Consider the following 27,632-nt stretch of genomic DNA (forward strand, 5'->3'; position numbering starts at 1 on the left):
GGGGATCAAGAATACACAACATAGCTGGTCTTATGTATAATATTTATAAAAGGGGGCCCACCGCCTCTCCACTCCTGCCCCAGACCAGCCCCTGGGGTCTTTGGCTCCCAGGGATAGAGACACTCTGGGCCCCAGCCTCTTTCTTCTCCCAGTAGTGGAATGTAAGCTATGGCGCAGGCTTGGGGTGGGGGTGGGGGAGTCCCAGCCTCCCCAGGACTGGTGAAGCGGCAGGGTAGGGATCCCTTGGAGGTGCCCACACCAGCCTCACACTCAAAAGAACCTGCTGGCTCTAGGTATGGGGGGTGGATTGCTTCTGGTGACAGGGATGGGAGATGGAGACAAGAGTATCCAAGGCCTGAGTCCAAGTGACTGAAAGGGGCCTCGGGGAAAGGAGTGGGGGAAGGAAAGTGCACTGAGGGAGATGAGGCCCCAGGGTGCAGGCCATGGGCCAGCAGCAAAGTGGGGAGATTGCTGCAGGCGTGGGTTCCAGCTCTATGTGCCCTATAGGCTGTGTGACCTCAGGAGGCAGCTGCAGGGCCTCAGTGTATGCATCTGTGCAAGGAGGACAGACTTGGGTGGGATCTGAGGCAAGAGGAAGGGAGCAAGCATACAGTCCCACCCTGCTCTCAGCTCTGGAAGCCCCTGTAGCCCAGGAGCCCAGCAAGGTAATGGTCCAAGGGCCTTGGTCCTGGCTCTAGCATAAACCTTCCACAGAGAGGATGTGAGGCAGGGCCAAATGCCATAGTGTTAACCATGTCTTTCTCTTCCCCCTTGGCTGGATCCGGGAGCAAGGGCTGAAGACTCTGGGGGTACTTGGACGAGTAGACAGAACAGGATGGGTGTCTCCTCCTAGTGGCTTCCTCCATGCAGGTCAGTCCCTGACACCCAGTCAATGATAATGAAGCTCAAACTCATGGTCATCAGCAAGAGGCCAAGCACAGCGAAACAAAGGGCCTGTGGGGTCAGGAGTCAGAATCAGGTGTGTGGTCAGGATAGCCCCCTCAGCCCCATACCAGGCCCCCAACCTCCAGGACCCACTCACCAAGATTTTGGGGGTAGACTTTGCAGGTTCCTTCTCGGTGGGCATGATGCGGAAATAGAAGATGGCAGGGAAGATGAAGATGAGGCATGGGGCAGATGTGGCACCTGCAAAGAACAAGGCATGTCCACATATTGGCTAAGGTCCAAGGGTGGACCCTTCAGTGAGATCAATCATTCCTTGTTGGTGGAGACTCAAGATGAGAGTTCTCCACTTGAGAACTCTGTCTAATTCTGGGGAGGCCTCCAGGTCCCTCTCCTTGTTCTCTGTCTACCTGGATGGAAAGCTAGTGCTGTTGGCAGTAGAAGAATCTGTCAGTGAATGAAGCTAGCAAAGAGAAAAGGCAAACCAAGAGACAGAGACAAAGCCTTGAAGATATTGAGCTTCTAGGTATTCCTGATGGCCTTTTCATTATTTGAGCCAATAAATTCCTTTCTGCTTAAATCATTTTGAGGTGGATTTCAGATATATAGAACCTACAGTCCTGTCTATGATATCTGTGACGCTCAGCCCCCAGGCCTGTGTGTTGGTCCCTGCAGAGTTGGGTTGGGGAATCAGTCTCCTGAATTGGGTCACCCCAAAGATATCTCATAATGGTCTGATCTTCCAGCTCAGAGGCCCAACTGGAATGGGACAGTGGATAGAGCATCAAACCTATAGTCCCCTGATCCTAGAGCTTAATCAAGGCCCCCCACTTACCAGCTGATGGCTCTGTTACTCCTGTAATCACTATGGACTTCAGTTTCCTTATATGTGAAATGGGGACAAGACCCAATGAGATCCTTTGTGGAGGCCCCTGGCACCTGGGCTCTACTCTGTCCCAAAGCATGGGGAGTTGACTCTGGTTCTGAGCCCTCAGAAAGGATTAGAGTAGTCCTAAGGACAAAATCTCAGACAAGAAGCCAAGCTGTGCACGTGACCAGTAGCCATCACTTAAATGTAGGGTATGATCTCAGGAATCTGCCAAGATTTGCAGATAGGAAATTCTCTGGGCCAATGCCCTGCCTCTATATACAGCTGGGCCAGACCCTCACCGATGACCCCGAAGATGCCCAGGATATTGGGAGCGAAGATAACCAGCAGGTTGATACAAGTGAGCAGGCCAATGGCAATGAGCGTGTGCCGCAGCCAATTGAACTCCTGGTTCTTAAACAGCATCTGTTGGATGGCTCGGCGCACCTGGGGAGTAGGAGGTGGAAAGAGTCATCAATCTGTTGGCTCCATCAGTCCCACCCTGCATCCGTCCACCTACCCACTGGCTCACCGGAAACAGAACGATTGGCACGGTGAGCGTGACTGCTGTCAGCACGGCCACACGCACACAGAGGATCAGCACATCAAATGGGTCCACCTTGCTGTAGGTGTGCAGTAGCTCCGACTCCACCCCATCTATGGCAGGCAGGGAAGGTGGTCAGCAGGTGGCCCGGGGAGAGGGTGGCTCTGAGTCTGGGATGACCCTGATACTGTGGGAAGTGGCCACAGACTCACCTCCACAGCTGCAGGGCACAGTTAGGCATCACACACCTAGTTAGCCCCTATAGTAGGCAGGGTGTCATGGCCACTGGCCAGCCCCATGCCCCCCAGCCTGGTGCCTGCCTCTGCTCTGCCCCCATGGTACAGCCATACCGTAGAAGGTGAGGTAGCCGAAGAGGGCAGCCAGGAAGTACATGACGTACATAACAGCGATGGACAAGTTGGAGATATGCTGCATCTTCTTCTTGGAGGGACTATGGCAAAGCAGGAGAGGGGACTGGTTGCCAAGCTGAACCACACCGGAGATCCCCATGTGCCCTGGGGTCTCTCTGGCACCATACCCTCACCCTTTGGCAGCTCTGGAAGTCTCCTTCTTGCCCCCATCACCCCTCACGGCAGCCATGGAGATCTTTGATAAAGTGACTTGGCTCCTGTCGCTCCCCACCCCCCACCCCATCCTGTCAGGACCACATTCATTCTCTCCAAACACCTACTCCTTGAGCTCTGTATAGATGGGCAGCACCTCCGGATGGCAGACAAAGGCGAAGGCCATGATGGGAATGGTATATGCCGTCTAGGGAGACATGAGGACTGCGTCAGGGCAGCTCCCTCACTCTCACAGGGCCCACCGCCTCCACCCTGACCTGTTGGAACCTGTGAGTTGAGTGTGAAGTAGCTTGGGGTGCAGAGGGCTGTGGCCTCTGTCTCAACCTGCAGCTGCGCCTCCTCCTTGGTGACCTCTATGAGGCTGACGTTGCCTGTGATGTTGGCAAAGTTGAGGGGCAGTGGGCAGGGCACGTGGAACTTTTTGTAGATGACCTGGGTTGGGGAAAGGATGCGAAGATCAGGGCTAGACTAGGTTTGCTCAGAAGTCACTAGAACCCACATCTAGATCAGGACAAAAGGAGCTGTCTTCTGACCCAGGCTTCTCAGAAAGGCCTGACCCCTCCCCTGACAGGGGAGGCCCCCACCCCAGGTTTACCCCTCCCCCTGACAGAGGAGCCCTTCAGGAGATCTGCCCTCCCCCTGAGAGGGGAGCCCCCAGGAGATCTGCCCTCCACTCCAGCATGAAGGGTGACTCACTGCGATTAGGAAGAACACCATGCAACTGAGAGAGAAGCCGCTGGAGTAACCCAGGTAGCCTGCAAAGTGGGGAGGGGCTGTGAGACTGGAGTCCCCTCCCAGGCTTCCCTCCAACATCCCCCTCCAAGGCCCTGGCCCTGCCACACTCACCAAGCTGCCGCATCAGTGCCAGAGGCAGAATGACAGTGATAGAAACTAGGATCACCAGGTAGTTCCCGTTCATGTACCAGTCCCTGCAGGGACAGGAGTGGGGAGCCAACATCAGTCTGCTCAGCCTGGTTGGGGGGACTGCCTCCATACCTAATCAGTGCCATCAGTGGTGTTACTGAGTGACCCCTGAAAAATACTTGTTCATAGCTCTGAGTCTCGCTTTCCCCATCTGCGAAATGGACATTCTCTCAGCACTCTCCTGGGCCAGGTGAGGACTAAGGCGCTCAGCTCCTGCTTTGGTGACTGTTACAGGTGTAGTCACTGCTGCTCTTCTCAGGACACACAGGTCTGGGTCCAGTCTCCCCAGGAAGTGGCCCCAAGGGGCCCAGGGAGGTGGTGAGCGAGATGAAAGAACCTGGCTCTGGCGGGGGCGGGGTGGTGGTGGTGGGACATTCTCTGTGAGGGTCTTGGGACTTGCCAAGGCCCGGTACACCTGGTGGTCCCTCCTGGCATCTGCATCCTGCATCATCTCGCACCCCACCCCCACCAAGGGACTGGGGGCACAGAGAACTAAAGGGATAAGGAATCAGACCCTCTTTCCCAGGGAAGCCTAAAGGTTGACTCCTTGGGAAGGGCCCCCCAGGACCCGGGGGAAGAATCCTGACAAGTTTTCTCCTTCCAGAGTGGCTCTCAACTTCAAGCCCCTGTGTAGGCTGTGTGGCCTAGGGCAGGGCCTGGTTGTCTTCTCTGTCTCCACCCACAAAACATGGTTGATGCCATTAGTGCTGGCTAAACTGATGATGGACAACTGGGACACCATGGGCTTAATTTCTTGGTTGGGAGGGGCTAACACCCAAGCCATGATCAGGAATAGCAGGCGCTTAGAGCTAAGCCCAAGGCTCTCAGGTCCTCCCGTGCTCACAGGTGGGACCCAACTTCCCGTGCTCAGGTCCGGGCCCAGGTGGGACCCAAATTCCTCGGCCTCACCCTACCCCTTGCTTGATCTGGCCCTCCTGGGGGATTCCCCTAGGTGCTCCCTAACCAGGTGTAGACTAAATGTCAGCTGTGCTGGTAGCTCTCTGCCCCTCCACCAGCCACTTGCAAGCACTGTCTCGTCTCTCCCACTAGCCCAGCCCGGGTTCCCAGGGCCAACAGTGCACACAGAAGGGCAAACTAAGGCCTTCCACCCTAACCCAGCCCCACTCCACCCTGGAGCTCACGAGGTTTGCTCCTCCAGGTTCAGGAAGGTCTGTATGACAAGAGGCAGCTCAGACTTGATGATGTACAGGTAGCTGGACATGGCTGGGGGGAGAGGGGTAGGCAGGTGCTGGGGTCAGCTAAAACATCCAGCCTTCAGGTTGTCCACTGGCCCACCACCTGCCTGTGTCGGCCTGCCAGCCTCACCTCCAATATTCTGCAGCGTGATGGCCAGGGCCGCGGCCAGCTTTCCTGGGGTCCCAAAGGCACGGTAGCCCAGCTGCTCATATGCACGGATGCCTGTGGGGACAAGGACTCAAAATAGTCAGGAGTGCTCTCCCCAATCCAGGCCTCCCTTGCTCCACGTTGGGTTGGAGGCTCACCCACGATCCCTGAGGACTTGAGTAGCAGGTGGATGGAGTAACTGGAGAGCAGGGCGACGGCTGTCAGCAGGAACCTGAGGAAGATGGATGAAAAAAAAGCCACCTGGGGCTTTTATGGCTGCTGGTGGTGGGGTGATGAGCCCTGAGAGGTGTGGGTGTGTGAATCTGTGTCTGGACCCCCAACAGGTAGGGGTGCAAGTTTGATGGTCCCAGCAGTGGTGAATGCCACCCAGTTTGACCCAGGGTGAGACATGACCCAGGAGGGGCCTCTGAGCACCACCTCCTTGAGTTCTTGGAACAAACATGTTTTCCATTTGGGCTGGAGGGCAGAGCTCCCAGGTAAAGGACACGTGTGCCCACACAAGGCCTGGCCACGGGGGTTCATTCATCACGTATAAAGGTGGTAGAAGGATAGACTCAGGTCTGTTAGGCTTCCCCTGTGTTGTCATCTCAGCGGGTTTACTGGGAAATGAGGGATATTTGTCTGGCCATGGCTGGTTTTTTTTAGCTGTGGTTTGGGTTAAACCCATCCACTGCAGTCTGCGTCTTGGGATGGCAAACTGGGGGCCTGTGAGGTCATGGCTGTTGGCCTGTTTAGGGGTCCTGTCTCCAGAGGGTTCGCTGAGGGGACTTACAGGAAAAGGATGATGCCCGTGTTGGCCATGGCGTAGGCGAGCCCCAGGATGCCGCTGCCCATGATGGCGTTGCTGAGATTGAACACCGACATCCCAAATGAGGTCTTCCCCTCAAACTGCAGGCACCAGAGGGAGATGGGAGGTGGGGACGACTCAGCAAAGCATGGAGGGCCTCCCAGCACGCCCCCTCACTGGCCCTTAGCCTCCCATAGCTGCCCCAGAGCACTTCAGTACTGCACGCAAGCTCCCCACGGTGTCCCGAGCTCCCCACTGCCCCGGCTCACGTCAGTGAAGTGCTGCTCCTTGCTGGGGCTTTTCTGTAGGAAGCCCTCGCCCTCAACACAGCTCCGTCTGGGGCCCTCGACCCTGCAGGCACAGGCCAGAGCAGCCAGCTCACCTCCAGCCCTTGCTCTGCACCCTGCCCTGCCCTGAGCCATGCCTGGGTCTCCCCTCTGCTCACCTCTGGTGGCCTGCCATCGGGGTGGGTGCTGGGAGCAGCCCCTCCGAGTGTTTGCCGTTGGGCACCAGCTCCACCATTTCCGTCTGCAGGGGTGCCTCCATGGTCAGCGGCCACCACCAGGAGCGCTAGTTCTCACACCGACACAGAATTCTGCAGAGCAATGGGTCCCTCTGGTTATCCCTGCTCCCGGGCTGCGGCCCAGCCTCCCTACAGCCAGAGCACACCTCCCAGAAGGTCTCACGTGGACTTACGTGTGTATGCAGCTGTGCCTGCTGCCTCCCTGGGACCTCATTTTGGGGGAGTAGAGCTCAGATAACTGAGTTCTCCAGGACATCCCAAGGGGACACCTCAGCCAATACATAGTGCCCCTCACTCCCCCACATACCAGCCCAGGCAAGCCCGTGGGGGCCTCAGTTTCTCTGTCTATGAGTGAGGATCAGCTGGATGACCTGAGTTCAAAGCCCAGTGGTGCCCAGACCCTAGGATGCTGAGTCCCGAGCATCCAGGCCCCACTCTGGGGGTGGGCCCTGGACCGACTCCCCCTTCCCTGACATTAATACCAGGAGACGGTTTCCTGTGCTGGCCCTGTGTGCCAGGGGCCTCCTAGCCAACCTAGAATGGCACTGCCCGACGGCTGGAGGCCTCGGGAGAGGGTGAGGGCTGTGGGCCCTGTTCCCAGCCGCCCGGCGGGCACTGCTGGCAGCCAGTACAAAGGGCCTTCTGTGGTCTGAGAGCTGGCGCTGGGAACGGCAGGCGCAAAGGCTACCCCCCCGGAGCCAGGAGGCCTGAGGCAGTGCTGGGTGGCTGGACACCTGGGCCCTGCCCGCCTGGCCACGAAGGGCCCTCGGGGGGCCTTCCAGGAAATGAGTGTTCCAGGGCCGAGCTCTCTGGGCCACACAGGCATCACCCTCCACACAGCCCTGGCCTTAGGGCCATGTTCTCCTTCAAGCCTCTCCTCCCCTGCTAGGGAATACTGTCACCCCTTAAGGGGCCACCCTGCAGGAGTGGACCCCTAAAGCAAATTCCCATTTCCTGGAACCCCAGGCCAGGAACTCAGGACATGACGCAGCTACAGAAGGGCCTGGGTCACTGGGTCAGTCCTCCCTTCCCTGCCTTTAGGCCATGGCTCTGCTAGGTCTCAAAGCAGCCAGCTCCCTCCTTGCCTCACACCAAGCCTGCCCCCTGCCTCTCACTAGCCCCTCTCCTATCCCTGGGGCTGGGAGCCACCTACCCCATGCCCAGAAGTTACTTGGGTACAGTGCCCCAGGATCTGTAAGGACATCCTGAAGGCCAGGGAGGCCAGTAGTAGAGCTAAGACCCGAGTGGAGACCGAGGAGGGGGCAACACCGCCATTCACGTCCGCCACAGCCCAGTCTATTTTTTTTTTTAAGGTTTTATTTTTAAGTAGTCATGACACCCAACGTGGGGCTCAAACTTACAACCCCAAGATCAAGAGTTGCATGCTCCCGGGATCCCTGGGTGGCGCAGCGGTTTGGCGCCTGCCTTTGGCCCAGGGCGCGATCCTGGAGACCCAGGATCGAATCCCACATCAGGCTCCCGGTGCATGGAGCCTGCTTCTCCCTCTGCCTGTGTCTCTGCCTCTCTCTCTCTCTCTCTCTGTGACGATCATAAATAAATAAAAAATTAAAAAAAAAAAAAAAAAAAAAAAAAAGAGTTGCATGCTCCCGACTGAGCCAGCCAGTCACCCCTACTGGAACCTAGTCTTGATGCCATGGTGCCCCCTCTGCTTGGGAACTCTGAATCTTGCCCTGAATGCCCTATCCCCACTCTGGATCTTGGTGGTCTCAGGTCTGCTTAGAACCCAAAGCACCAGGGTTCTTAGCACTCGGGGCTATACGTGGGGACAGGAAGCTAGGTTCAGACCTCAGGCCCCAGTATCCTGGAGGCAGCAGCCACAAAGAACTGACTGCAGGACCAGCTTACCATTGCCCCAGGCAGCCCCAGGCCAGAGTTCAGATCCTGGGCATTTTGGTCCTGGGGACTCCATACTTGGCACCCTTAGACTCCCTCAACCTGCCTCTCCTTCTTCTTATGCTGGCATCTGAACCTATCTTACCTCCAGCCCTGCTCACTCAGGACCATGACCATGACAAGAGGCCATTTCCTCTTGTGCTCTCCTCCCCTGGACGAGAGCCCCCAAAGTCAGCCTGTCTTCATATGCCTGCCTGAAGCCTCACCATCAGCACTTCTCCAAGGATCCCAGGTGGGTGTGGAGATGCCAGAGTCACTCCAGAGTGCCCCCTGGCTCTCAGCTAGTGTTGCCCTTTTCAGCTAGGTAGGGCCTCCTACCCTGGGCAGGCTGGGACAGGCCCTCAGAGTGTGCTGAGTTGGCAGCTTGGACAAAGCACCCTTCTCTGCCTTAATATGCTTCCTTAGCAGCCAGGCACTACCTCCAGGGAGACCACAGCCCACTGCAAGGTCATGGCCAAAGTGCCTGAGTTCCTGTCTCCAGGTTCCCCATCCCCCTAGCAGGACTTAGGCCTAGACCTTCATTGCCTGTCTATTACTCACAACCAGTCACTGCTGGGTCTTGGCCTGGCTTGAGATCCTAGAGAGGACATGGAATATCCTTCCTTAAGTGACTTCTAGTCTGAAAGGGACAAAATCCCCAAACATATCCCCCACTCTATGGCTCCTACAGCAATTGAATGTGAGCCACAGAGTGCTGGGATTTGAAAAAGGGGAGACAGAGGCATCAAGGAAGCCTTCCTGGAGGAGGAGGTGGTAGAGCCAGTTCTGACATCTCAGGAGGAGTCCCAAAAAGTGTGGAATAGGAAAGAGTACCTGAAGCAGAAGGCATAGCATGGACAAAGGCTCTAAGGTGTGGTATGAGGCAGAATGAAGGTTCCACGGCCATAGACAAACCCAACAAAGCCTTGAAGGCCAAGTCACGGAGTCTGTACTTCAGTGTAGGGCAGGACTAGGGGCTGAGAAGCCAAGGTGGAGATGAGTGCTAGCCTGGAATGTGGGCCCCCAGGCATTCTCTGAGGCTGGCAACCCATTCCTGACATCTCCCATCCTTGAGGCCTACCACCTAGCAGGCTTCTTTATAGCAAGGAGTCAGGGTAGATCCAAGGATAGCCTCTGAGTAAAGAAAGCTTCCAGCCAATCCTGACCTACTGTTGGGAAAGCCCAGAGCAGACACTCTGAGTCTGAGTCCCAGCCTGGACCTGCCTCACTGATGACCATGGGCAGAGTATTCCTCACTCAGGACCTCGGTGTCCTTTTGTCCTCCAGAGGTCCCGTGAGGTCTGGCAAACCTGGGGACAGAGTGAGGATCCTCCCCAGGGCCTTTGTTCCAGACCATGCCATGGGCTCCCAGGAAGGGGTCAGCCTCCAGGGTAGAGAGATCACTGCAACCTTGGGCAGATCGTCAGAATGGCATCTGTCATGGGTGCAGCATGGACTTGGGCAGGAAATCGATGGCCTAGGCCACTGCCCCAGGGCCTGTTTGCTCTGCTAGGAGATAAGGGCCAGGAGAGGCCAGGAGCCACAGGGATAGTGCAGCAGGTAATGCTCGCCCACGCAGGCATCACAGGGTGAGAATTTGTCAGACACACTTCAAAAGGTGTTGAGTTTGGTAATTAAAGATTTTGAGGCCCAGGAATCCAGGCCACTGCAAGGCCACTGCTTGCATCAGCTGCTGTGGGACACATACCTCTCTGTCCCATGATCAAGGTCCTTGGAGCCACCAAGGACTTGAGTCCTGCTTTCCTCCTCAATGCTCAGGGACATAAGTGGGTCTGCAGTAGCAGGCTAGCTACAGGGAGGCATCCACACTGTCCTTCCCTCAGCCCTGTGGCCACATATGCTTAGTGGAGCCACAGACCCCATAGAACTTGCTGCCATGGCCCCCAGGTATCTGATGCATGGGAAAGCCTAACCTCAGCCCACGTCTCAGGGTAGAGGCAGCTGGTCTGGCCTGAGGGTCCACTGTGGTTACTCCTGGAGGCTCAGGGATGAGGGCTGCCTCCGCTTCCAGCTCACCCATCCTTATTCCCCTCCTTGGCTGAGACAAGGTAACCCTCCTATCATGGCACCCCTTTGTCCACCTGGTTCTCCAGGCTTCAGAGGGAAAACACCATCCTAGGACAAGCTATCAGTCAACAAGGAAAGTAGACTCAATGGACATGTTTGAATTATATGTTCTCAAGGGCACAGCCCCAGGGATTGGTGGGGAGATGATTGCTGGGGTCAGGCGACTAGAGAAAGGGCATGTGGAAGGGTGTTCTGAACATGGGAGAGTACTATAGCCCCATACACCCCTAGCCCCTTCTCCAGATTTTGACCTCTGTCGATCCAGTACCCCATCCACTACTCCTTCCAACAATACTGGGTAAGTGGCCAACACCTGGTGGGCACTGAGGTGGGTGGTATGCAGGAAGTAGCACATCCAGAGAAAGGAAGATGGCTCAGAACATCGAGGTATCAGCAGCACCAATCCCTCCTAGTCTAGTTCCCTGGCCCTGGTGTCTGGGGTCTGTGCTTCTGTGTTCTGGGCATCCGGAAGTGTCTAGGAGGATCTGAGGCGCCCAGCTGAGGCCGGAAGTTGGACTTTCCTGTGACAGGGTACATTTTCTAGACACCCAACAGATGCTTAGAGTTGGGCCTAGGCCCAGACACCTAGGCCTTCCCTCCCACCCAGCCCAGGACCTTCCTTGCTCCCCCAGTGGGAGCTGCAGCTGGAGCCTCTCTGCTCGAGACTGGGCCAGAGCCAGCAGCAGACCCCTCCCCCCATTGCCAGCCTGCTGAGACGGACGTGCAGCCCGAGCCCCAGCTGAGGCAAAGGACAGGACATCACGTGCCTGTGCCCCCCCAGGGGCAGGGGAGACCCCGGGCCAGCCAGCCCATCGTCCTCCCTCCTGACCCGGAATCCCCTGGAGGCAGCCAAATATTTGGACAGCCGGACTTCTGGCCCCAAGGAAAGCAGGAGCAGGGGCCCGAGGCAGCTGAGGACTCACTGGAGACCCTGGTGGGGGCAGCTGAAGGCAAGGTCGGCCTGCAGGAGAGGCACCATCCACTGTCAGGCAGAAGCAGAGAGGCAGAGGGAGGGAGGAGAGAGACAGGGAAAGAGGAAGGACAGGAAGCACATCCATATGGTACATGTGTGTGCGTACTGATCCAGACAGACAGACAGGCAGGCACAGGGAGATAGAGAAATGCAGATGGATACAGAGGTACCCAAACAGGAAAACTGACACACCAGAGTGGTGGATAGACATTCAGATGGGGAGACAGAGAGAGAGAGAGGCAACCAGGGAGGTGAGAGGAGAGATGGCCAACCAGCCAGAGAAATGAATGAACAACAGAGAAAATGAACAGAGCCAATGAACAACAGAGAAAACCCCAGAAGGAGTGAGAAGGGAAGAGGGAGCCAGAGGCCCAGGTGAGAGTGGGCAGCAGGCCCAGCGGGGACCGCAGGGATGGCCAGGCAAAACCCTGGAGGACCCTGCAAAAGGCAGCCACAGCATTTGCAGGTTCCTACGAGGGCAGGTTATGGCGCTGTTAGCTAGGTGTAGGGACATCCATGCGGTGGGACTGAGCCCACGAGGGCTGCGTGGCCAGTCCCAGCCAGAAAGCTCACCACTCCCCAGTCCGGCACTTATCTACCCGCACAATAGAAAAGATACACAGAGGTGACAGTCAATGGAAGTGACCCCCATTCTCAGCAGCCACGCACGTGTGCAGACGTGACGGCCGAGAGGCTGTGTACAGGACGTGGCCCGCAGAGCGGAAATTCAAAACCAAGCCACCCCAGGCCGCTGACCGGAAAGCCCCTCCTGCCCCAGCAGCTGGTCCTTCCCTTTGGCCCCCAGCAGCTCTGCCTGGTCTTCTAGAGTGCCCCCCACCCCCCCACCGCCGCATCTGTCTTCTTATCCAGAGTCAAAGGCCAGCCCTCCATCCCCCAGACCAAAGGTGCACAGGGCGCACGGGAGGCGCTCAGTACCTGTTCTTAAATGAATAGAAGAGGTTCCAGGTCCTTAGCAAGCCCCCAGCCCCTCTGAGCCAAGCTCTGAGTGGCCCCTGGCCCTTGGCCATGTCTGCGCTAGACCATGTGCCTGCAGGGTTCCTATCTTATCATGGCATAGGCTGCACATCCCACCGCAGCTTTCTGTGCACACAGATACCAAAACTGTACCTCCCTTGCAGTCAACCATGCCCCTAAAACACGCTTTCCCCTCAGAATGAGTGCCTTGTTTCCACACTCAGCCTAGACTTTCAGGGTGTAGTCAGTTCGGCTCAAAAACCTTCACTGACCCTACTCAGAGGCCGTGAACCACCCAGGCTGTCTTGTGTCTCAGTTTCTTTTTTTTTTTTTTTTTAATTTTTTTTTAAATTTTATTTATTTATGATAGTCACAGAGAGAGAGAGAGAGGCAGAGACACAGGCAGAGGGAGAAGCAGGCCCCATGCACCGGGAGCCCGATGTGGGATTCGATCCCGGGTCTCCAGGATCGCGCCCTGGGCCAAAGGCAGGCACCAAACCACTGCGCCACCCAGGGATCCCCGTGTCTCAGTTTCTCTATTTGCCCAAGGCTCCAAGGCCACTTGCTAGGGCAGCAGGCACCAGGACAGGAACAACCTAGTCATCATGGTTTGGCCACCTAGAGCCCTGGACTGGGGTAGGGATGGGGTGGGGGTGGGGGCAGAGTGATGTGGGCCAAAAGAACCAGTACTGAAGAAAGAATGGTTTGAGAAGCCAGTGAAGACATGGGCTCTATGAGCCCAGGCAGAGTGAAGTTTTGAGATACACACCCATACCCTTCGCAGAGAACTGGCCCCCTGTCCCCAACCCCAAGGGGTCAGAGATTCTCATTTTTGATTCCAGTCATTCCAGCCCTCTTGGAGATGCGCCAGGCCTGGCCTCACCCACCCTTGATTCCTCTCACCTCTGGTGCTTCCTGCACGAAGACTTCCAAGGCTGTGCAGAGCCTCCCCCTCTCAAAATGGAACTATCCCCAGATCTCTCCAGCTTTCTATGCTCCAGACTGAGAAGCTCTGACGGATTTTCTTCCTTTCTAGGAGGGACTGAGCTCCATGCCAGACTGTGTACTGAAGAGGAAGGGGTGGAAGGTCCAAAGGCTTCTTCCAGAGTCAGAACAGTGGCCCAAGGCCGCCATGGAAGGAAGGACTGGCAGGCTGAAGGAGGGATGAGCCTGGGTCGAGGTGTCCCCCAGGGTGCAAGGTGCAAGGTCCTTTGACTCAGTCCCCCTCAGACTTGTCTCAGAGCCTATACCTGAGCTCAAGGCTCAGGTCCCCGCGGGGGAGAGGGCGGACTCCCACAGGCCCCGCCCCTGGCCTCCCCCTCCCCGGGTGTAAACAAACGCACGCATTCTCCGCGGCCAATCCAAGGGGCTAATCGCGCGGGGGCGGGCTCCTGCAAACCCAGCGTCGGCCGCGGCTCTCCGCCCGAGTGCGCGGCGCCGGCTCGCACACCCCCGCCGGGGAGCGAGGCGGCTAGGAGCGCGCACGGAGCCCCGCCTTCGGGCCCGGGAGCCACACGCGTCTGTGTCCGCCGTGCCCGCTGGCCCGGCTGCAGATGGCACGGGCTCTGGGACCAACATGTGCCCCGCGGCCCCTCCGGCAGCCTGGCCCGATCTGCCCTCAAGCCCCTGCCCAGCGCAGCCGGGATAAATATACTCGGACTGCCGGCGTGCCAGCCCTGCAGATTTGCCTGTCCGGCGCCCGTCGGGGCAGCGCTCCAGGGCCGGCTCCCGGCCCCTCTCAGGGCCCCCCGGGACCCTCTCCGGCTCGTGCCCGCGGGGTCCGGCCTGGGGAAGGCCATCGCGCACCGCCCGAGCCCCGACACGGCGTCCGGCGGCCCCAGCCCTGAGGGCTGCCGACCTCCTGCTGCCCCGCCCGGCCCCGCCGACAGGCCCCGGGGCGACGAGGTGCCCCTCCCGGGACACCAGCGCCAGCCCGGAGCTCAGTCCTGACCGGCGGGTCCCCGGACCCGAGCCCAGAGCGCGCGGGTTTCTGGCTGGCGGGAGGCCGGGGCGCCCGCCCGGGGCGGGGCGGGAGAGGGGAGCTGCCCAGAGCCCCGCTACGGACGGGAGGGTGCGCGGTGGGGTCTGCGCCCCCGTGCCCTGGCTGAGGTCGGCGCCCCCAGCGGTACCTGGCCCGGCGGGTGGGGACGCGCGGTGCTCCGCTCCGGCTGGCGCTGTCCGCTCTACTCCCGGCTGAGCGGCGGCGGGGGATGAAGGGCGCCCGGCCCCGCCCCGGCCCGCCCCCGGCCCGCCAATCCCAGGCGGCGGGCGGGAGGAGGGGCTGGTCTGGGGAGAGGCGGGGGGCCTCCGCCCGCCGGGAGCAACCGGGCAGCCCGAGCGCTCGAGAGCCCCTAGGTAGGAGAGCGGTTGCCCCGGGAGGACTCCACTGAGTCCCGCAGGAGGAAGGCTTCAGTCCAGAGTAAACTGTCTCTGAGCGCCCCCTTAACCCCTGAAATGCTCTGCCCTCACCTCGCCGGAGCCAGAAGGGAACAGAGCGATGCTTCACGTCGGTGAGGGGTGCTTTCAGTGGGGGAACTTCCAGATAGCAATCAGTCACAAAATGTCTTTTCTGCCTGCCTCACCCTTCCCCAAACAGAGATGAGATGGGGGTGAGGACGGGGGCTACCTGCATCAAGTCTTCTGTCTTCACCCCAGATATCCAGGAGAGACAGGGTAGGGCCAGTGAGGACAGGAGGTGAGCATGGCTAGGCCTGTGCTGAGCCCTCGCTGGGCTCTCCCTGGCCGTGCCCCTCATTTCCTTATTTCTAAGGAGTAAGCGACAACTGTATCTGCCCATGGGAAGTGGGGCCCTGAACTTAGTGCCATGGGGGAGGGGTTTTAGGTTGTCCTGTTCTTGGCTGGGGACTCCTATCCCACCCCTGCCTGCCTTCCTGCCCGAGGCCTTGGTGTTCAGAGGTGGGTGGTAGATGTTAAGGCCCCTCAGGCCTAGCCAGCAGGGAGCTGGGAGAGGCCTTGACCTTGGGGGTGAGCTGGGGGGGGGGGGTTCCCAGAACAGCTGTGTCCCTTGCTTCTCAGCCACTGGCTCTGATCCGATTAATCCCATGGCCTCTGCTGTTCCTAGCCAAGTTGGATGTCTCTGTGTCATGTCTGCCCCAGTCCTGGTACTGAGGGAATGCCCTCAGAAGACAGGCCTAACTTCTCTCTTGCCCTGGGCTAGGAGTCAGGACTCCTGGATTCTCTTCTTACTGACTCACAGCACCACCAGAGCCAAACCCTAGCCTATCTCAGTTTCCCCTTGTATCATAGGGAAATGGCTCTGTCCTCTCCCCTGGCCTGAGGGGAGTGGATGAAGGAGAAGGTGTAAATGGGGGAGGGGGGGTGGCAGGGGATTCAGCTTTGGCTGGGAGTGCCAGGGAGCTGGGAGGACTAAAGAGAAAAGCACTAGGATGGTGGCAATCCCTTAAACCACCCAAGCTCCCGTCTGGCTGATGGCTGAAAAACAGGCAGGGACTGGCTTTCGCTCCTGATCTGGGGCTAGCATAATCCCCAGATCAGAGCTTACCTTGGTCATGAGGGACCCTAAGTCTCTAGCCCTCCAAAGGGGCTTGAGGACTGCCCATTGGATAGTCAGGAGGGGAGGTACCGACCAGGGTCTGCCCCCCACCTCCCAGCTACATATATCCTAGATGCTCACTGTAGCCTTTTCCAAAGGGCTGAGTGCTCCCACTGGCAGTTCCTGAGGGGCCAGGCCTGGCATCAAGGTCACCCAGCATGTGGGTGTTGGGGTCCTCAATCCTGACTGGAGGGAGCAGGGGCTGGCTGGGCTGGGCTGGGCTGCTGTGGGTGGCCTGAGGCAGCATGATGTGGGGTCCCTGGGCCAGACCAGTTGTGGCCAGGAGGGGAGGGGCTGCCTGTTTGTTGATGCTAGGTCTGGGCCCCAGCCAGGGCAAACACAGCCCCGAGGCCTTTCCCCGCCACCTGCCGAATCTCCCAGCCCAGCCTGTGGTGGCAGGACAGCTGGCAGCCGGGATGGGACTCTGAGAGCTGCCGGGTGCCTTCTCCCAGGGACCAGAGGGAAGGTCCATCCCTGTAATACAGTGATGGGGGCAACCACCTGGAATAGAGAGTTGGGGGAGCTTTCTCTCAGCCCTCCGCCCAGCCCCCACTACCACTCCGCCATCTCCAGAACCTGAGACACAGGCTGCAAGAGACTTGAAACAGAACTTAGGGTCCCAGGATCACTCAGACTCTTCTTCCGGGGTCTTGGCAGCCCTTTGCTCTCCTCCTGCTTCTTCAGTCATGTCCTCCCAGCCTCCACATAGGCAGCCGCCTCTCACCACGTCACCACCTCCCCCAGCACATCATCCACACAGTGCCCCAAGACTCTTCTCTGACAGTGAGGCCCATCCTCGCCTCCAACCCAGTCCTCCTCAGAGCCCAGCATCGGTACCCACTGACTGCAGGGGCCTGCCTTGCACTCAGCTGGCCTCCTGACATCCTCCCAACCGAGTTCTTGTCCCAGTTGGCCTCTGCCCACCCCACCTGGCTGGCCACACATGTTCCTGCCTTTCTCAGAACACACCAGCCTTCCCCTCCCTGGCCCTCGGCCCTCCTGGTTCCCTCACTCCTCAGCAGGCTCGTACATGTCCTTCGACACTCAAATAGAAGATGCCCCCTGAATATCCTGGCCAGCTCTTCCTGTCCTTCATATGGCCGCGCCTGCCATCCCACCACACAGCCTCAATGTCTCCAGGTGCTCCCTCTGAGTTGTCTAGACAGGAAAACTCCTGCCAGGTTGGAGGGCATGAATTGGGAAAAGCCTGCGGGCTCGGTTCTGCCAAGGGGAAGAAAGACACACGCCAGGGTCTGGGGAAAGGCCATAAGGATAGAGGAAACAGCCTGGCTACACGAAAACATAAGTACGAGTGTGGGACTAGCACCAGCAGGTAGAGGGCTGTGTACAGGGCCAGGACACTGGCCTAGAGTCGTGTGCAGGGTTTCAAGGCCTCATAGGAGAGGATGGTCCTCACCTCCACGCCCCAGGGTTGGGTACCCACACCCGTAGCTCCTGACAATATTCTGCCCACTTTGGCGTCTGGGAGGCTCTTCTTCAGGGACAAGCAGGGGTTTAGTTGGTGTGATACAGGGTGTGGAACCCTGTGAGGGACCCACAGGCAGACAGTCCTCCCCCAGCCTGGGTCCCCAGAGCTGACGACCTCTTGGCTGAGGCCTGCTCCCACACCTCTGGCATGCCCTCCCTCTCTCCCCTGAGATCTGGCCCCCAGCCTCTCTGGCCACTGAAGCGGCTTAATGAGCCCAGGTCACATGGGCTGTGCTACTGCCTGTGGGGAGGGCCCAAGCCCCCAGTGGCCACCCGACCAGGCCCTGACGTCAGCGGCATTACTGTCCACCAGGCTTGTCTAATCTCTGGTCAGTGGCTGGGCCAGGTTATTCCCGCCAGAGCCAGAGCTGAAGGCTGTGAGGGCCCTTGGGTGTACCCTAGGGTTGCAGGTCAGGCAGGGAGGGCGGTGATTAGAGGTGCCCACAGTATATGACCCCTACCTATGGGACTAGGGTGTGGCCACTGTGCTGACTGTGGCCAGCTCTGATCCTCTGCCCTCCACTGTGAATCAGGCATCGAGCACCCATTGATCCTGCTCCTTAGGGTGTAATTACACCAGTGTGGTGAATGGGGCCAAGGAGGCTTTGAGTTAGGAGACTCAGCACCACTCCTCACCCCCACCCTGATCCCAGCATACCTGTGGCCATAGGCAGGGCAACTTGGGGCCAGGCTCTGTCTCCCAGCCCATAAGATCCAGGAATACCAATCCCGAACCCTGCAATCAGAACTGTGTGTGGAGGGGACTTCCTGCAAGGTGAAGTGCAGCCTTTGCCTGGTGTTTGGAATTCTCTTTGCCTCTTGCTCAAGAAGGCTGGGGAGCTCATTAGTTTTCTTCCAAGACAAGGTGACTACAGGGAAGACCCTATTAGCCCACCTCACCTTACGCCTTCCTCCCTCCCAAGCCTACCACTTCTAGCTCCTCAAAGCCTCTTATCTGCTGCCTGGCCTCCCACTAAATCCTGAGGTTATTCCCCTGCTCCACCTCACTCCAGTAAACTGCTCAATGAGAGGGTCTGTAGTGGAGATGAGCAGCCAGGCTCAGCCAGGACCAAGACGGCCCAGTGAGGGTCCTGAACCATTGGCCCAAGCCCCATCCCCCCCTCAGGCACCTGAGCAGCACCAGCGTGGCTGAGCTCTCTAACCCATCCAGTGCTCTACCACCACCCTGTGCTCAGGCCTGGGCACCCTCACACACCCCTTCTGCAGCTCACTTCAGGCTCAGAGCTTAGCGTTCCACCTGGACATTGAAAATGCTGCCTTCTGCACAGCCCTGGGTATCTGTCTGCCTCCTGGACATCTCACTCAGGTCGCCAAAGGTCTGGAAAACCCAGTCCACTCAACACTTCTGCAGTCCCAGCTTGATGGGGGCATCACATGCACTTGGTCAATAGCACAGACCCAGAACCCTTGTGGCTGAACCCCATCGCAGATCTTGGTCCCATGGGGTAATGGGGACATAATTCTCTTCCTCATGGATTCCATAGCCCCACTGTTCTCCTCCCCCATACCCTCTCACACTGACCCCCAGGAAAAATGTGTGCCCCTACATACCTTTTTTTTTTTTTAAGATTTTATTTATTTATTCATGAGAGACACACAGAGAGAGGCAGAGATACATGCAGAGGGAGAAGCAGGCTCCATGCAGGGAGCCCTATGTGGGACTTGATCCTGGGACCCCAGGATCACCCCCTGAGCTGAAGGCAGACGCTTAATCGTTGAGCCACCCAGGCGTCCCTACATACCTGTTTTCATGAAACATTTTAATGATTATTTTTTCCAGAAAGAGTGGTAAAATATTATTGATTATTTTATTTCCATTAAAGCCAGGAAAAGAAGATTATAAATTAAGATACAGATAAAATAGCTAAGCTTAAAATAATGTTGAGTTTTCATATACCTATTTTGAAATTTTTTCAACTATTTTAATATTCTCAACATTTACCATTAAAAATACATAAAAACATATATAGGAGTCAACAGTTTCCTTTTGCTTCAGGCTCCAATATATAGCTCAGCAGAGTTCTCTTGGATCTTGTTTTTATTTACAATTTTGATATTTTGCTCATCATGGGGTTTTGTTGTTGCAGTCATTCTCTTTTCTTTCTTTCTTTCTTTCTTTCTTTCTTTCTTTCTTTCTTTCTTTCTTTTTCTTTTCTTTCCTTCCTTCTTTCTTTCTCTCTCTCTCTTTTTTTTTTTTTTTGAGTAGGCTCCACACCTAATATGGGGCTTGAACTTACAACCCCAAGATCAAGAGTCACATGTTCTACCCACTGAGCCAGCCAGACGCCCCTGCAGTAATTTTGAATTTAAAAAGTATTGCATTCATATATTATTTATCTCAATTACTGAACTTTTTGGCACCACCTTAAATTCTGCACCCCAGGTGAGTGCCTCTTTTACTTCAGCCCTGCTATTAGGTTCTAGCTTCAAGGGCTTCTGAGACCCATCACCTTCTGGAGAAAGCTCAGGCCCTCAGGCTGGCACTTGGCTCCTGCCCACTGACTACCCACCCCATGTCCCCTTTGCCTGCTCCTGCCTGTTGAACTACGGCCCACAAGCCTGTGTTTCTGGGCCTTAGACACCCTACTTTCCCTGACAGAACTCCCTCTTGATCCAAAATAATCCCTGTAAATCTTTCCCATGCTCCTTTCCCCTTCAACCTCTCTCCAGAGGCACAGGTTGGTCCCATACCCCCATGAGTTCTCCTTTTATGCCGGGCCAGGGGCTTCTCCCTGGAAGGGCTGATCTTCCCATTTATGTCCAGCCTAGCGCTGGACACTTTGTAAATGCCCATGACTCATGATAATTAACGTTTTTCTCTTCCCACAAGAAAGGACAGCCGGGGCCTGATGCAAAGGTTTATTGCTGAGTCTGTGCATCTACCTGAGGGGAGTGTGAATTGTGCTCTGGTCTGGAGAGACGGAAGCCCCTGTCCTCAACTGCAGCATAGGTCTTGGCCCACAGGCAACAGCAAGGACTCAGGGCATGATGAGGAAGTAGGGAGCAGGGATGTAGGGATATGGGCCTCTGTCCCTGACAAAATTCGGGCATGGCCCTCAGTTTTTCATGCCAGGGAATGGGCCCTGATTGGAAAGAGTATGAGAAGTTGCTGGCAGGGACAAGAGGGTTACCTGGGTTTGCTTGTGACCCCATCTGAGGTAGACCCCTCTGGGCCCAACGTGGGCCTCAGTCATGTCCCAAATCCTCTGCCTGGGGCTGATCGATGGAGCTGGACTCTGCCCCCAGCCACCCCTCAGGACAGTTTGACCATTGGTCAGAGCTGGTGTCAACAGTACCCTCCCTCAACAGACCATCCCTTTGGCCGGCTGGCCTAGAGTACTGTGGGTGTGTGTGTAGGGGGTGAAGTAGGACATGGATCTGGTGTCCAAGGACAGAGGAGGCAGAGCCTGTGGGGGAAGGGGACAGGTAGTTACGCTGAGCCTGCTATGTGGGGTAGGGTCCAGCTTGAGTCTCTTCCCGACACCCAGGGGCTCCTAGGCCTGCCCCCTACTAACTAATTCATCTATGCAGGAGCTACACAGGCCAGAGTGCTTGGACTTTGGACCCCTGAAGCTACTGAGAAGGACAGTCACTGGCCCCTGGGTAGGCAGGTGTCAGACTTGTCACATGGAGGTGGTAAGGCTGGACTGGACTGATGGTAAGCAGCAGGTCTGCTTGGAGGAGGAATCCCTGCCTGCCCCGCCCCCCTCTTGAAACTGGGAGGGAGGGCTGTTTGCTGAGCCCAGACCCACCAGGTGAGTCATGGGCCCCCTGGGGAGAGAGACCTGCAGGAGATTGGTCAGTTGGGCACTGCTGAGTCACTGTGAGCTCTAGCTGTCCCAAGTCCTGCCTGCTCCTAGCTGGGGCTGGCTGGGGTGGGTCCTCAAGGCCAGCGCAGCCAGGCCGTGAAGGGCAGCAGTGGGGTTGGGGGCACTGGGCTCTGGGAGACACAGGGGGTGGGGGGTGGGGGGGGGTGGGGGCCTCAAGGCTAGTGGGGCTCAGGGTTTTGGGTCTGTGGCAGGTGGGACCACAGGCTGGGGCCCAGGATTCTGGGGGTGTGTTGGGGGTGCTGATAGGCTCCTGTGGGCTAGGGCTACTAGGAGGCTAGGACTATAGGGTGTCAGGAACAAGCCTGAGTTCAGGCACCTGTGAACAGAAAAAGGAAGCGAGTCAACATCCCTGAGCTCCGAAATAATTGGCCTCCAAAATAATTGGTGGTGGCCTGAGAGACCCTGTGGAGGTGGGCTTGTAAGTGGTGACAACCAGAGGGATCAGTCAAGGTCAAAAGGGATTGGGTGGGTGGGACTTGTGCACCTGGAGGGGGTAGGGCCTGAGGGCAGTGGAGTGGAGCCTGAGGGTCCAGAGTAGGGGCCTGGAAGTTGGGGGCCAGCATTAGGCAGTGGAATGCGTCCAGAGAGCTGGGGCAGGACCTCCAGTGGGGTCTTCCCTAGTGGGGTGGGGTGGGGAGCTGGGGACGGGGTGAGAGGTATTGAGACCAAAGGGCAAGCCAGGAGAGCATCCCAGCCCGCGAGGAGCCCACCTCAGAAGAGGCCGCAATCTTTGAGGTTCTCCTTGATGATGATGTCGGTGACGGCATCGAAGACAAATTTGACGTTCTGTGTGTCTGTAGCACAAGTCATATGGGAATAGATCTCCTTCACGTCACGTCGCATGTTGAGCTCGAGGAACTGCACCTTGATGTAGTTGCCCGCGTCCTCGTACGTGTTGGGCCCTGGCGGGGAAAGAGGGGTGCTCCCATTCGGGGGTCCCAGGTCCTTCCCATGGCGAGAGAAGCGCAGGCCCAGATAACGGGTGTGGGGCGCCGCCTGGCGGCCAGGCCGCGGCGGGGGGGGGGGGGGCGGTTCTCACCGTCGTAATCGGGGAAGCAGATGCTGAGATGCGCCTTTTTTATCTTCTCGGAGAAAACGTCCTTCTTATTGAGGAAGAGCACAATGGACGTGGTGGCGAAGTAGCGGTGGTTGCAGATGCTGTTGAACAGGTGCAGGCTCTCGTGCATGCGGTTCTGAGGAGGGCAGAAGCTGTCGGGTGGGGGGCACGGGGGGCACGGGCAGCCGTCCCTGCGCGGAGGCCCACAGGCTGCGGGGCGCCCGGGGCCATCCGGCTCAGACAGCCCCAAGTCCGCTTCCCCCACGGCCCCCCTCAGCGTGGCTGCTGGCCGTCCTGTGTCCTCATTCGGGCTGTTCTGGGACGAATGTCCGCTCTCGGACCCCCCCCCCCGCCCCGCTCCCGCAGGACTGTCTCCGGCTTCCCCCTTAAGCACTCAGGCCCTCCTTGGCACCCACCACTTCGTCGTCCTCCACCAGCACCATGTCGTAGGCGCTCAGCGCCGCGATGAAGATGATGCAGGTCACACCCTCGAAGCAGTGGATCCACTTCTTGCGCTCTGAGCGCTGCCCGCCCACATCGAACATCCTGGGGGGGGGGGGGCAGTTGAGGCCTGAACCCGCGCAGGGAGCCCCCTGGACGCCCCACAAGCATCCCCTTGCCTCCTAATGCTGGCTGGGACGGGGGGAACCCTCAGAGGGGCCTGCCCTGAGAAGGGCCCGGGCCTTTCTCCCGGCGGGTATCAGAGAAGGGGCAGGGTCCCCTAGGGAGGGGCCTCCGGGTCTGCTGGGGCCTCGGGGCGCCGCCCCAGCAGCCAGGCCGCAGAGGGAGGGCGAGGGCGAGGGCGAGGGCGGGCGCGGGTCGTACCGGAAGTTGAGGTCCTTGAAGGAAAACTGGGTCTCAATGATGCCCGTGGTCTTGACACGCGAGCGCAGCACGTCCTGCTCAGTGGGCACGTAGCCCGGGGTGACCAGGCGCTCCAGGTCCGAGAGGTAGCTGCGGGGGACCGCGGGGTGTGGGTGGGTGGGGTGGAGCGGCGCCTGGGACCCCGCCGGGGACCCCCCGCCCCCGCGCGCCCCCCGCGCTCTCACTAGCCCGCGGAGTCGTTGAGCTGGTACTCAGAGGCGCGTTCGAAACAGGCCTGGATACCCGAGTCCTTCCACAGCCGCTGGATGATGTCCGACATCTCCTTGGGCATCGTGCCCTCTTCGATGGTGTCTGCCATGTGCATCAGCTTCCGGGCATCGTCCTGAGGGCAGGGTGGGAATTGGTGGCGACCGTGGCCCTGAGCCGGGTCTCGCGCCTCGAGTCCCCAGAGGCCCTGCTCAGTCGGCCTCCCTGCACACCTGGCGGGCAGAGTCTCCGTACTGGATGTTGAGCGTGGTCATGGCGCGCACGATGGCGAGGATGGACTGCAGCGTGTTGCCGTAGATGATGGCAATGAACTCGAGGCACTCTTCCAGCGAGTACCCGTCCTGGTGGATAATCCTGCGGCCAGGGTGAGCCGGTCAGGGCCAGGGGACTGGTGGGGAAGGACAGGCCCGGAGCGCATCCGTCCCCACCCTCAGGGACCTCAGAAAGGGCAAAGGCACTCACTTCATCTGCTTGACGATGGTGCTCTTCCCGGACTCCCCCGCTCCTGGAAGGGAAGGCCTGCCTCAGAGCTGAGCTGGCTGCACCTTCCCACAACCTCCCCCTACCCCTCACCCTGCAACCAGGCCCGGGAGATGGGGACAGGCCACCGGACTCAAGGCAGGTACCAGTCCAGCCCCCAGTTCCACCTGTCCCGACTCCCCCCAAGCAAGGTCCTGGCACCCTGGAGGAAAAACGTTCTTCGTAAATGCCAGGAGTGACAGGGGGCTGGCGAGGGCAATCAACGACCTCGACCTCGTGTGTGCTGGGGAGCTTCCAAGCCCCCTGATATTTGCATTCTTGATTAGGCTGAAACCAAAATAAAGAAAACCTGGAGCGCCACGTTGTGGAAGGTTCTGGTACTGCACTCAGGGGATTATTAGAGCCGGGTCAACCTCTGCTTTCACCTGGTGCAGGGAGGAGGAGTGCCTCCAAGAGGCTCAGAGGGAATTACGCCTTTGAGTGGGGGAGAAGACAGAGCCGACAACCCCTCTGAGCTTGCCCTCGTGAGGGCTTTGGGCACAGTTAATGAGATTTCTGGCTTAGCCTCTGTCTTCCCTGGGGTGCTCTGGCTTGGTCCCTCTGCCCAATATCTTGATGCCTGACTGGATCCTGGAGAACCTGGGTGGAACCTGCACCGCCCCCTCAAAGCAGCTCCTTCTTCCACTTGTAGGGAGCTAGTGGCCTGGAGACATTGCACCTCTCCTCACCCCCCATGGGACTATGGACAGTGTTTTTTCTATTCTCCACTGGGCCTTGTTACCTCTAAAAAGGGACACCCTCTTAGGTCTGCCAACAACAAAGCTCTGGAATCTAAGGGCCGTTGTCTGTGGATGTCCTAGAGGATGCCCACTCCCAGGAGGACTGTTATCTTCTTCTTCTAAGGAAGCAGCCCTATTGTAAGACTCCCAAGGAAGCCTCTGGTTTCTGATCCCTGCCCAGCAGGACTTCTCCAGAGGGGGGAATGCCTGAGGCAGGGCTCTCTGGAGAGGGGTTCTATGGGGTACCCAGCCCTGGGGAGTCAAGGTATTGCATATCAGGACCAGGGGTCCCACTGGGTTCCCTGATCTGTCTTAGGGTCATTCTGCTTCCCAAGTCACCCATGTTTCACAGGAGGGCTACCTGCCTGTCCCCTTCTCCACCCCCCAGCCCCTCACCTAGTGGCAGTGGCCCCACCTGGACCCACACCCGTACCCAAAAGCAGCAGTTTCACGGTTCGAGCATCCTTCTCAGCATCTTCTTTTAGCTTCTTTTCCAGCTCCCTTGAGTGCTTCTCCTCAGCGCTGGCCCCAGCCCCCATGGTCCTGGCAACAGGTGAACAGGATGGTTATTTGGTTCTTCTAGATGGAGAGGATCCCCAGAGCCGGGCTCAGGCTGGCCTCAGGTCTCCCAACACCCTTCTGACCCCAGGACTGGCAATCAACTGGCTTTCCACAGACCTGTGCACCCCCTGGTAGGGCTACTTAGTAGGATTTGGGGGCCAGGAGTTCCCAAGAGCCAATGAGAGACAAGGACAGGTGAATCCAGCTCAGCCCCCACCCCTTCTAATCAGGCTGGCATGGCCCCAATCCCTCAACTGCTGACTCTGCACCCCTCTCTATGAGCCCCAACCCTCTGGGAGATACTCTGGAAACAGTCTAGCCCCTGCGCCACAGCTCAGTAGGGTCCAGGCTTAGAAAGGGGCAAATAGGACCCTGAGCCCCTAGAGTCAGGGCAGTAGGGGTGGGGCTGGGTAGCAGAGAGTAGAGGGAGAAGCAAGCATGGAGCACCTACCCCTGCCCAGCCCTGGACTCCTTATTTTGTAAGCTCATACAAGCCCTGGTGGATGGGTGCCCACATCATCAGCCCCATTTTACTGATGAGGAAGTAGAGGCTCACACAGAAGGAAGTGTTTGAGAAGGGCTGGGTGACTCTGGATCAGGGTTCCATACTCTGAGAGAGTCAAGAAGGAAGGGAAGACATTGTTTTTGACTTGTACTGAGGGCTGGATCCGACCTGAGCAGGGCCTCTACACACCTCGATTCAGCAGGCTTGGGGAGGGGACCTGCATGTCTGCTACACACATGTGCCTGTGTGTGTGTGTGTGTGTGTGTGTGTGTGTGTCTCCTTTGCTGGCATCAACCACAGTGATATGATATGCTTGTCCATGTGTATACTCAATGTACAGATGTGCCTGCGTGTCTGTGTTTTGTGAGTGCATGTGTGCACATATGTAGACACACTTTTGTTAATTTTTCTCCATGTGCTTGTATGTGTACTTTGCTTATGTGGTAACATGTGCACCAAGGTATTTGTGTCTGGGTGTATAAATGCATGTACATGAGCCGTGCATGCATTAGTGTGCATGTGCCTGTGCATGTGAGCATGTGCCTGTGAGGGTATGCATTTATGCACGTGTATGCTTGTATATGTGCATACTTGCTGTGCCTCTGCCTATGTATACATGTATACCTGAGTGCAACAAAGTCTCTAATGTGCAGAGATGGCCTGGCTCTTCCAGAGAATATTTTGCAGGCCTGTGGTCAGATGGGGAAAATGAGTCCTAGAGCAGGTTTCCAGGGGCACGGGGGAGTGGGACTCATTTCCTGTTCTACTCCTGATCTGTTCCCTGTGGGTGCTCTGGGACCTGCCTAAGGGCATCTGTAGGGCATGCCTGCCTCAGCTTAGGGGGTGTAGAGTCTGTGTATAGGTTCGGATGGGACAAGGAGTTACTGCTGGGTGGAAGTTGTTCAGTTAAGCCTGAAGTGTCGAGTTCCCAGGCTCTGGAGATTTCCCACTTCCTGTAGAAAGCCCCAAACCCTGGGCTCTCAAGTTTTTCAGAGCCCGAGTCTTCTGGTTGGACTCCTCCTGGAAACCCAAAGCCTTTTAGTACTCAACTCTGTTGCAGACCCAAGAGACCACAAGGGGGTGCCAGGGCCTCAGATCTTCAGTATTGGAGACTGTCCCTAACCAGTGGGAAATGGATACTGGCCTCTGGGCAGAGGCTGGTGTCTTCAGGTCTACCCTGTTGGGTGGGGTCTGGTAAGGAACCACCAGGAGCAACAGAAGATCTGCACCACTTTTAGCTTCCAGGTTCCACCCATCCCCCACCTCCCACACTGGAAGTGGTTCTGCAGCTCCTAGGGATATTGGGCCATGCAGAAGCCCAGGTTTGTTACATGAAGGCAAATCTGGTTTCTGTTGTATTTATTTAAACTGGGCCATACACGGTCCCCCAGTGACCACCTGGCTCTCCCTGCCAGCCAGGTATGGCCATAAGTCCTCCTGGATCCACAGGCCTCCCCAGCTCTTAGCTTCCTCTGCCAGGGCTTGACTCATTAAATTGAACCAGGGCCCTCAGCCCCTCTCTCCTCTCTCTCTTCCAGCAGCACCCCACCTGTCCTGGCCTTCACCGCCTCTGGACATCTGCTCACACCAGTCCCTCTGCTGAGAGCCCACTGAAAGGAAGCAGGAAAGATGAGAATGTTGTCAATTTTCAGAGTAGGGGCAGCCTGACTGTGAGTGAGGGCTATAGCTTTGTCTGGCCAATACTGAGCCCTTAACACCCAGTGCAAAGCCCACCGCAAGGCCAGATGAGAAACCAGTGATCAAACCTGTGAATGAGCGAGTGGAAGCTGAGCTTGTGGGAGCTGTGGGGGTGATGGC

The 27,632-nt window shown here is 57.7% G+C and overlaps 2 protein-coding genes and 1 long non-coding RNA gene across 5 annotated transcripts; 1 reads left to right on the forward strand and 2 right to left on the reverse strand.

Moving 5' to 3' along the window:
- Positions 1-25: 25 nt before the first annotated feature.
- Positions 26-14,667, reverse strand: SLC38A3 (solute carrier family 38 member 3). 2 transcript variants are annotated; one of them, XM_077858816.1, is made up of 16 exons: positions 14,557-14,667; positions 6,421-6,570; positions 6,245-6,326; positions 5,961-6,076; positions 5,326-5,399; positions 5,150-5,242; positions 4,966-5,047; positions 3,746-3,828; positions 3,596-3,654; positions 3,167-3,331; positions 3,007-3,086; positions 2,666-2,766; positions 2,304-2,428; positions 2,074-2,218; positions 1,043-1,146; positions 26-954 (listed from the first exon to the last, which is right to left on the reverse strand). In XM_077858816.1, exons 2-16 carry the CDS (start codon positions 6,519-6,521, stop codon positions 850-852), a joined length of 1,515 nt encoding a protein of 504 aa, XP_077714942.1. In that variant the 5' UTR covers positions 6,522-6,570; positions 14,557-14,667; the 3' UTR covers positions 26-849. The 2 variants fall into 2 exon arrangements, with proteins under 2 accessions (XP_077714942.1, XP_077714943.1); XM_077858817.1 differs by lacking the exon at positions 14,557-14,667 and adding an exon at positions 13,331-13,698.
- Positions 14,668-20,355: 5,688 nt separating this feature from the next.
- On the reverse strand, positions 20,356-27,567 carry GNAT1 (G protein subunit alpha transducin 1). The gene is made up of 9 exons (XM_077858821.1): positions 25,182-27,567; positions 23,952-23,994; positions 23,702-23,843; positions 23,447-23,604; positions 23,223-23,351; positions 22,814-22,943; positions 22,380-22,533; positions 22,051-22,242; positions 20,356-21,656 (listed from the first exon to the last, which is right to left on the reverse strand). The coding sequence occupies exons 1-8, from the start codon at positions 25,285-25,287 to the stop codon at positions 22,052-22,054; spliced, it is 1,053 nt and encodes a 350-aa protein (XP_077714947.1). The 5' UTR covers positions 25,288-27,567; the 3' UTR covers positions 20,356-21,656; position 22,051.
- LOC144290038 (uncharacterized) lies at positions 20,731-24,329 on the forward strand. 2 transcript variants are annotated; one of them, XR_013357909.1, is made up of 5 exons: positions 20,731-20,936; positions 21,042-21,265; positions 22,141-22,228; positions 22,433-22,509; positions 22,764-24,329. It is a non-coding gene; the product is annotated as an uncharacterized LOC144290038 (long non-coding RNA). The 2 variants fall into 2 exon arrangements; XR_013357908.1 differs by having other exon boundaries at positions 22,141-22,509.
- Positions 27,568-27,632: the final 65 nt, after the last annotated feature.

Source organism: Canis aureus, chromosome 19 (genome assembly GCF_053574225.1).
Source record: "Canis aureus isolate CA01 chromosome 19, VMU_Caureus_v.1.0, whole genome shotgun sequence".
Taxonomy (NCBI): domain Eukaryota; kingdom Metazoa; phylum Chordata; class Mammalia; order Carnivora; family Canidae; genus Canis; species Canis aureus.